Genomic DNA, 10,117 nt, shown 5'->3' with positions numbered 1-10,117 from the left:
CAGTCACACTGTCCACAGCCAGAGAGAAAACTCACCGCGGGCTGCGGTGGATCAAAATAATTTACTAGAGGAAACAAGTCGGAGAAGTTCTGTCTGGTTTCGCTTTGCCACAGACCGTCACATGGGAATAGCCGCACACATTTCTATGCATTTATAAAATGTAGCGACTATACTTCGCAGTGAAAGTCGTCTTTGTAATTGTGAAATAGCCGCGTTAATGTAGTTCCAAACGAGAGAATAAAATAAATCGTTTTAATACACCAAGATGCAGCATTGAATTTAACTATCTCGCAAGGTGGAAGTTGATTTTCAGCCCAGCAATTCCTGTCAAGATGGAAAGACACACTCCTTAGGCGACTGGTGACGAGATGGGAAAATGGGAGTTAACAATGGTAAGACAAATGTTTGATATGATCCCAGAATAAACTGATCCATAAATGAAATGAACTAAACAGTAGAGTGAGACCACCGTTTGTAATTTCCGTTATTCCATAGAGCCAATCAGGGGCAGTCAGTGGTAATGTCAGAGATGCAAATAAATGTTCTCATTAATGCATGAAGAGATCCCTGCAGTGTCCCTTGGCCCTTAAAGCTTACTTGTCATATGTAAACGCCTCTTTTTTATATTGTCTGTGAATTAAAACATTACATTTGAGCCACAGAGCTAAGCATCAGTTTTTTTCTAAAAATAAAAAATAAAAACAGAAGTTCTGTTAGAAACACTTAATGCTGTTCTGAAGAATCTAGCCATCTGGATCAAAACATATTCCATCTGTTGCACAATAAAAACAGCACTGATATTTCCTAATCTAGGTAATTATATGTTTATGTATTTTTTTTCGTAGAACTTACAAAAACAATAAAAAATGTTGGAAGGAGGCATAACTAACTAATACTAAAATGTTTAATTTTGGTTCAAGTTGTGTAAATTGAGCAAGGGCATGCTGTATGACAGACCCCATTTGGAATAGAAAAAAAGAGACACAACTTGGGAAACGGACAGACAAACAGCAGATATAAGTGTTCTTATAAAATGACCTTCTTTCAACCTCCTTTCAGTTGTTTGCTATTTATTTTTTCAGAGAATCAGGTGCTTAGCTCTGTGAGAGGCACAAATTGAGGCAGTGAAAGGTCACTGTGTTTACTTCCCTGTGTTTAAGTCTCTGTCTCTTGCTGCTCCATGATCTGCCTCTTCATTCATATAAAAATTTTTCTTTTTCTGATTTAGATTAGGCTATCAGGAGAGCTTAGTACCGCCATCGCTGGCTCTGAGTTTGTAGGCTACGCACAGTTTCCCATCTGTGTAGCTAACAAACCATCCTATAGTTTCAGTGAGGGACAATGGAGAGTGTGTGATACTGGTTAGGACAAGCAAACGCAGATGTAAAATATTTGCCTTTATATAAAGACATTTAAATAATCATTTACATAAAAGGATGCAAGTACTCTCATGGAGATAATTTCATTTAAATGAGGACAGGCAGTGTCTTTCATCTTCTCTGAAGTATTTAGTCAGTAATGCTTGATGTGTTCCTGTATTCCAGAAATGATTTTGACAACAAACTACAAATTCACAAATACTAATTTTTATACGGAATGATTCAGATCGAAAAGCTCATGACACACATGAAGGTCCACTTGCTTTCATTCCAGGGCCTCCATGTGATGCATAATACAAACCAGATAGTTTAGACAGGAGTCATGCAAGAAATGTTGACACTTTGTGTCATTACGGAATGCATTGGAAGGCATTGAAAGGAGCATACCGATGATTTTACACATGACATTGGGTTTCTTTGTTATGGGAGAATACCACCAAAGTCCTTATGGGAAAGTCGCTACTTGGCAGCCATCTTGGCAATGCCTCATGGTGTTCGGACTAATAAGACCAGAGCAAGAACTGCACTTTTACTGGTCACCGGGACATAAAAACTACATGAATAGAATCAGCAGTAAAATCTGATAAAAATCACTGAAAAAGTTTGACAACTTTGCCCTCAAATAAAGTTTAAAAAGCGTTTTTCCCGACCGGTTATACGTCTACTACCCATGCGTCATTACTACCATGCATGCGTATTTGAAAAATGACAGACCTTACGTCAGCAGAACCACACATTTGGCTGAAATATGTTTCCCGCCTCAGCTGTTAAAAGCAGACGATTGGCTCTCTAGCGAGAGTGGCGGGATTGCCACCATCTTTGGCGTTACGGGCTTTCCCTATAGACTTGTACTGAGGATTCTTAAAGTGGCGTGTCTCCTCTACGAAACGTCTGTGGTACTACTCAACCTGTGAAAACTGCATGATTTCTCCTGTTGCTCTGTGGGAGCTTTCTAAAGTCTGAGATAATAAATAGCCCTGATGATGTCATGATGATGTCATCAGGGTTATTTCGGCTCGAGCCAGGAGACTAAAACATTTTTAACAGAATTTGAATTTCATTTTGATTTGGAAAAAGTAAACCGCAACGCTAAAAATGGAAACGCATTGCAAGGAGAATCCATTTCAATTATCTCACAAGTATTTTTGAGCGCCAATGAGCTCATAAATCAGCTGGTGCTCTGTCTTCGTTGGTGATAGTTCATAACATCAAAATAAAAATCACACATTGATTAGTGGCTCCTTTGGGCCTTTTTTAAATTATGCGTCACAGCTGTTGTCTCTTTATACTTCAGATAATGTGAAAGCGTGAACAAGGAGCTGTGTGTGTTGTGTCGAGTGCTGTTGAGTGTTCTGGAGAACTAATTGCTCATGTGCTAATTAATAGCGCTCGCTCGACATCAAACAAGCTCTCACCCTGTGTCTGAATATATAATGAAAAAAACAGTATGATGGAACAAAATCATGACACTTGGGGCTGAACGAACCTACAGTCCTTTCAAGGCTCTTAATGGTGGATGGAAACTCTGTCATTTAGGCAGTGTTTTGCATTTGTTTTGGTGTTTTGCTTTTAAGGACTATTTAATGTATTAACCTTTGATAAGCCTGTATTTGTCCATAAACATTCATGTGAACCTACAACATTCTGGGAAATGTCAGGTTGCTGTGTAAGCACTGGCAAACACAAGCATGTAAAGTGGATGAACCCCTGATAACACAGTAACCTGTTTGTGCGGTCAATGGAGGCTTGAAATGATGGTTATTATGGAGTATTATGTAATCGCTGTAACTCATATGGGATCAGTATGAGTGTCAGTGGTGGTGTGTCACATGTTTGTGTGTGTGTGTCTACCTCCCACACCTCTAAAGCTCGCTTCACCTGAATGTTTGGCCATGGAGGTCTACAGCTATCTGTACCTCCTCACTGGCCAACCCGATCCTAGTGTTGTGACCAATAATATACATGTACAGTGAGGTGGAAATCTATTCACAACTGAATTTGTGTATTTGACCCGTAGCCTACCTGTATTTTGAGACACGAGCAAGGCACTGGAGTGTGGAGACTTCCTCAGTGTAGTGGTGTAAACCTTAAACATTATTTTCCACCTCTACCATCCCCAGAACCCAGTGCAAGAGTGGGGTGAGGAGCATGAGGACGGTGCAGTTTATGGTGTCACCCTGCGTCGGGAGCCCGTTCCCTCTTCCCCCAACAGCGGTGAGACGAGTCCATGCTGCGCTTTTGTCCAGTACCGTACCTGCAAGGTGCGGCGTCTGAAGGCTGCGACCCTGGACCTGCTTGTGAATCACCTCCTCGACCCTGAATGCCAGGAGCAGGACTATGGCAGGATCTTCCTCTCCACATACATAACCTTCACTGGTACCTCAAAGCTCATAGAGCTTCTTTTCCAGAGGTACAATCCCTTTTTTTGTAACAGTTTTCTTTCTTGCCGACAGTGAGATGAGAGGATTGATACCACTCTCCTATCTGTATGGTAAATATGAAGCTACTCCCAGCAGCCAGTAAGCTTGGCATAGCGCAAAGACTGAAAAGAGGCAGAAACAGGCTCTGTTCAAAGGTACCAAAATCTACCTGCCACATCTCTAAAGCTCGCTAATTTACACATTATATCATTTTTTATTATCCGTACTATACCTTAAGTGCTAGCTTCCAGGCTAATGTTTCCCCCACATTTCCAGTCTTTATGCCAAGCTAGCTGGCTGCTGGTGGTAGCTTAGCATACAGACATGAGTGGTATCAATCTTGTAATTTAACTCACAGCAAGAAAGTGTATTTCCCAGAATGTCAAATTACTCCTTTTAATGGTTAGCTGAATGAGACATTTCATTCAGTTCCTCCTCATTCACATTAAAATTCACATTCATGCCTCCACATAGTCTTTAGTTGCCCTCTACTTTGGGTTTCTGTTTCTCTTTCGCCCATTGCAAATTCTGTAACGTTTTAGCATCGTTCTCTGGTTACCTTAGTACATGTTCCTTGTAGACATGAAGAGCCACAAGTGAAGAGCCATCTCTTGTATGGTTGATTCTGGGGAAAACAACTTGGGTTATTGCACATGCAAAGTCACCATGTTGCGTCAGGATCTTTTTATACATTGTTTCCCTGACAAAGCAACTATCTCCTGCCAGCTTTGATGTAATAATAAGTACCTAGCAGGTGCTCATTATCTTGAGGCTTTCAACAACAACAATTATGCACAGAGTGGTTTTAGACTGTAGCTGCATGAATCAAGGTCAGATTTAGGATAGCTGCAGGGTCAGGAACAAATATTTATAATTAAAAAATATACAACCAATAGTCTTAAGATCATGGTTAATGTTGTTTTTTTCCCTATAGAGAAAATGCTGTCTCAGATCTGGACAACAGTGAATGCTACACGAGGTTGGTGAATGACCTTTTGAGTTAACAATTCAGTGTGCTTGAACTGTTATGCGGTTTTTCTAGTGTCATTATGGCTTAAAGTGTTGTTTAAATAGTTAAACTGTAATGATTCTTCCACTGCCTCCTCAGCCCTCTGTTGGCCTTTGTCCAGACATGGTTGGATGAGTACAGTGAGGACTTCAGGGATCCTCCACTGCACGGGTCACTCAGGCTGCTGTTGGATCACCTGAGGATCAGCTCGGCAGTTCACGATAACATGCGCAGTCAGCCCAATTTCTGCTCTTTGGCTGCGCAAGCGGAGGCACTGCTCAAGAGTTTACAGATTGAAGGTGATCCTCCACCACATGACTGAAAGTGATAAGGCCGTTGTCCATGTCCCAAACCATCATGGTAGCTGTCAACAATGTGAAAAACCTCCTGCAAAAAGCCATGCTAATTTTTTCTTGATTCCTGTGTTTCTTCAGAAGCGAAGACGAATGTCAGCCCGGCCCAGGCAGATGTGGAGCAAGCTGAGGAGGGTTCTTGTGATGAGGATTCAGGGTGTGAAAACTCTCTGGATCAAGGGGGCATCATGGATTTCTCAGCTGCAGCCATTGCTGAACAGCTCACCCGAATGGACTCCGTATGTCATATATTTTATGTTCCACATTTCCACATTCATATTGTTTTAGTTTGATGATTAAAGGCTGATGATTGGTTTTCATGGCGTTTCAGGCTCTGTTTGTCAAAGTGGTGCCTTACCAGTGTCTGGGCTGTGTGTGGTCGCAGAGAGACAAGAAGGAAAACATGTCTCCCACCATCCGAGCCACCATTGCACAGTTCAACGCCATTACTAACCAGGTCATCATTTCCCTGCTCTGCCAACCGACAGACGCCACCTCCAGTCCCACTACACCAGCTCAAAGGGCCTGCATTATAGAGAAGTGGATCAGAGTAGCACAGGTCAGTCCAAAATGCCAGAGTTATTAAAGATTAGGCTGCATTATATGTATTAGACAAGACTTCATAAGAGCTGCATTAACTGACCCTTTATTTAAGGAGAAACTCATCAACACAAAACATGGTTACTATTTGATGTGAAATGATGTTTCCTCTGCAGGATTGCCGTCGGCTGAAGAACTTCTCGTCTCTCAGGGCGATCCTGTCGGCCCTTCAGTCTAATGCGGTTTACAGGCTGAGAAAGACCTGGGCTGCTGTTAGCAGGTAGGTTTTGGTTAAAACCATTTCAAAGCCACAACTTTAAATAATTGTCCCTTAATGAGGACAATGAACCCTCATCATGTGCAACTAATGTAACTGTCAGCCAATATCTCTCTTTTGGATGACCCATATTAATAAGTGTATCATTTGTTCTTTTCTTATTCAATTGGGAATCCAAAACAATGTTTTATGTCTGGAAAAACTTGATTTTAATATTTAATTCTATCTGATTTGTTACAGACTTCTTTGTGTGTGACACTTGATAACTTTGCAGCAAATACACTTGGGCATTACCTAATTTAACGTAGGCTGGTGAATATCAGCTTGAACATTAAGTGGGGTTTTTTCAACAGTGTCTTTTGAAAAAGGTCACATTGAAAACTTTCACTTGTGTGAACAGATACAGTGAGTTAGACTGTGGCCAGCAACCTGAGCCAAATGAACTATTAACACTTCATTGTTTGCTGTGTACCACTGGATGTACTGACAACTATCACTGAATAAATCTGATAGTGAAGAAAGAAAGATTCTCAGGACAGTTTTGACGGAATCCATTTCCTGTCCCAGCACACACATACAGTGAGTTACACGGTGTGCTGCAATAAGCCTTGTTTTTTATTTCACAAAGTACTCTGTTTCTGTTTCAACAACTATGTTGATGTTCAAGCTAATATTCATTACATTAAATCAGGTACCGCTATTGCCCAAGTGTAGGCCAAGTGCAAGAGTCGAACAAGTCACTAACTTCCTAATGACACAAACTCAAATTCGGGCTGTGGCCTGTTTATTCATTTCCTATTTTTGACTTAAGCATAAAATTCAGGTACGATAAACAAGCTGTTATAAGTTTTTTTTATGTGTGTGTGTTGTATTCATAAATGAATAACGACATAAGAAATAGAAAACAATGACTGGATTTAAAAATACACGTAAAACCAAATGATTCAGTGTCAGGTCATAAACACTGCAGTAAACTATTATAATGTCAAGGATAACTGAAGCACAAGTTCACGTTGCTCTCGCTATGGTGTAAACAGGTGGTCATGGACCAGGTACTGAAATGTCAAAAGTTATCACCAGTTGAAGTAGTTATTTATAGTAGTTATAGTTAATTATTTGTTTTTGAACTAAATATCTGCATATTTAACACGTCTCTGTTATTTTTGTAGGGATAGCATGGCCACGTTTGATAACCTCTGGGAAACCTTCCCTGATGAGAACTATGTCCTGACCAACAGAGAGCTCCTGGAGGAGGTGAGAAGGAAAATGTTTGTTGCACAAAAAACAGGCCAGATTGACATACACATTTAGGTACACAGGTCATTATAACCACACTTCACACAAAATATGAATTTATATTCCACACGAGCATAAGTTAACATTTGTCATATATGTCTTGTTCATCATCAAATTATCAAACTTGCAAATAAGAATCTTTCTCTCTAAGTTCAACAGGGTGGGCTGAGGTGGGGGCTTCACTGATCTGAACTGAAGGTTAATTAAATCACTAATAAAACCAATAATGGGGCAGTTTTCAGCAGGAGACACAATATTGGAATTTCACAATGGGTCTTTAATCTAGAAACTGACCATAAACCCAACATGATATGAGGGATTGATTAAGAACATAGAACAGAGATAAGCTTGCTTCATTGAAAACATGTACAAATTACTGTCTGCCTAAGCACTCAAAGTACACAGATTTCTCTTTTTAATCATTAAAAAGATTCATTTTTGAGTTAATATTTACAGAAATGTTTAACAGAGTGTTAATGGGGAGACGAGAGGCCTCAAGCACATTGTGTTCCCTTTTCCCTTTTATGAAGTGTTCTTTATGCAGGTGCGTCAGAGGCGGCTTGTGTCTAGTTACAGTGAAAGAACTCTTAAGTCAATAGATCACAGACACACCAGTACTCTCAAGTACACCACAACCAAGCAACCTGCACTAGTATCTGCGGCTTCACAGTGACATTCATCACTGGGAGGTCCTTTTAAACTAGTTGTTCTCCTCCTTTTCATTTCATTGTTGTTGTATTCAGGCACTGCCTTTTACTAAGGAAGCTTTTATCTATGGAAGTACACTGACTTATGTATTTACTTAAAGCCTAATCGTTGTATTTTTCAACAGATATTGCACACAAAGGCTTAAGAGAGAAGGCTTAGACGTGGCTTCCCTCCCTTTCACAACATAATTATTCATTATAATTATTATAATTATTATATACAAACATGATATCCAAGTAAATGTATAATAACTGTTATTCTTGTATTGAAGAACTTTCTCCATAAGCCAGTTTACAGTTCGAGCACATCCTTTATATAAAGCCCCCTTGGATGTGCTTGTTTGTATTCATATGTGTTTATGCATGTAAACACAAATTCACGCCGTAGTCAGATTTAGCTACATTTGTTCAGTTTTAATCACTTATTTTTGATAATAATGTATAATGTATGTGCTTATAACCTTAAACTGAATATGGCTCCACCTGACCTACTTTGACAGGATGGAGGCCAAGCTTCTGTGGATAACATTTCTCCAAAGATATCCAAGCGGAGTCCAATCCACAGACAGATGGTAAGCCATACATCAGGATGGGAAAATAGTGAGACGTTTTGAAGACGTGAGATGAATTCCCAGTGCCATATATCACCGAGACCTTGCGCAACCTTCCCTTTCTGCCACAACAAATGTCGCATAATGTGATAATATTTCATGTGATATTATCTTGGAGTCATTTTACCCAAGGCGAGATTTAGGTACAGCTTTTTAAAAATACACATGCAAGATGCCACAAGAGAGCTAACTTCCCTCAAGGGTATCGCTGGCATGGCAGAGACTCAAAGCTATCTTTAGCCTTGCTGGGTGTTGAACAAGTTTCAAATGGCCTCACATCACCAGGATTATAGGACAGTAATAATAGACTACATCGGGGATCTTTGATGAGTCATATGCTCATACTCCTGGGCCGTAACATGAACCCACAGTGCTGTTAATTGGGACTTGCCTTGTGTGAATGTCGTCCGATCTCTATTCTGTTAAAAAAAGGCTAATGACTTGATTTAAAAATACACGTATAACCAGATACAGTGACACAGGAAACTAGTGCTGTAACCCTAATCGGCAGTGTGCTTACATGTTTTTCTGTAGAGTACCTCCAGTGGAGTCGTTCCTTACCTTGGCACTTATCTGACTGTCCTCACCATGCTGGACACTGCTCTGCCAGACACTGTGGAGGTACATACTGTAGCCAGACTAACAGTTACTCTGCATATTGTGGTTAAAGTCAGTGGTTAAAGTGTCTACTGTCCAGTATGAAATATTGCATCATAACATGTTTACTTGAAATACCTCTAATTAGCATTCATAAGCAGTATATAAACATATTTTATATGTATATAGAAAGGGTATATATAGGATTATAATGCCCTCGTTTTATGTCTACAAATACCTACCCTGCCTCTTCACAGAAAGCAAGAGAGATAACAGTATCTACAAACAAACTGCGTTCTAATATTAATTTTATAATACATTTTTTATAATTATAATGAATTAATTTGCTATTTAACAGTGGTGGAATGTAACCAAGAACATTTGCCCAAGAACCGTACTTTGAGAGGCACTTGCATTTACTCAATTATTTCCATTTTATGCTGCTTTACACTTCTACTTCATTGTATTTCAGAGGCAAATATTGTTTATTGTACTTCACTACATTTATCTGACAGCTATAGTCAACAACTAACAAAACCATATCATTACTCCAAAGTCTGCTGCTTATCTACCGCCCCACCTTGTTCTCCTCCTGTGTTCTCGTGAAGTTTCAGAGCAACAGAAAAATTCTCTGGTTACGTATGTAACCCTGGTTCCCCGAGAAGGGGAACGAGACACTGTGTCGGTTACGACACTATGGGAACGCCTCTAGGCGAAGCAGGTCTGAACGTGAATGAAATCACTCCAATCCTATTGGCTTGTTGCTAGAATGGTAAGGTGTGACGGAATAACCGGAGGAGTATAAAGCACACCTGTACACACTCATCATTAGCTTAAACTATGAAGCAGGCGCTTCAGGCGGGGAGAGAGGTGCGGCGGGCCGACGCAGTGTCTCGTTCCCCTTCTCGGGGAACCAGGGTTACATACG

The 10,117-nt window shown here is 40.2% G+C and overlaps 1 protein-coding gene across 1 annotated transcript in view; it reads left to right on the top strand.

The window, feature by feature from the left end:
• Nucleotides 1-368: 368 nt before the first annotated feature.
• The window catches only part of LOC123983429 (ral guanine nucleotide dissociation stimulator-like 1), an 18,097-nt gene continuing 8,348 nt past the window's right edge, over nt 369-10,117 (top strand). Inside the window, exons 1-10 of the mRNA XM_046069688.1 lie at nt 369-392; nt 3,500-3,789; nt 4,734-4,778; nt 4,908-5,107; nt 5,243-5,400; nt 5,493-5,720; nt 5,878-5,981; nt 7,148-7,232; nt 8,482-8,553; nt 9,127-9,213. Coding sequence (XP_045925644.1) covers nt 369-392; nt 3,500-3,789; nt 4,734-4,778; nt 4,908-5,107; nt 5,243-5,400; nt 5,493-5,720; nt 5,878-5,981; nt 7,148-7,232; nt 8,482-8,553; nt 9,127-9,213 — 1,293 coding nt within the window. The remainder of the gene's footprint in view (nt 393-3,499; nt 3,790-4,733; nt 4,779-4,907; nt 5,108-5,242; nt 5,401-5,492; nt 5,721-5,877; nt 5,982-7,147; nt 7,233-8,481; nt 8,554-9,126; nt 9,214-10,117) is intronic.

This window comes from Micropterus dolomieu, linkage group LG02 (genome assembly GCF_021292245.1).
Source record: "Micropterus dolomieu isolate WLL.071019.BEF.003 ecotype Adirondacks linkage group LG02, ASM2129224v1, whole genome shotgun sequence".
Lineage (NCBI taxonomy): Eukaryota > Metazoa > Chordata > Actinopteri > Centrarchiformes > Centrarchidae > Micropterus > Micropterus dolomieu.
The sequence above is the reverse complement of the archived record's forward strand: the minus strand, read 5'-3'. Positions and strand labels throughout refer to the sequence as shown.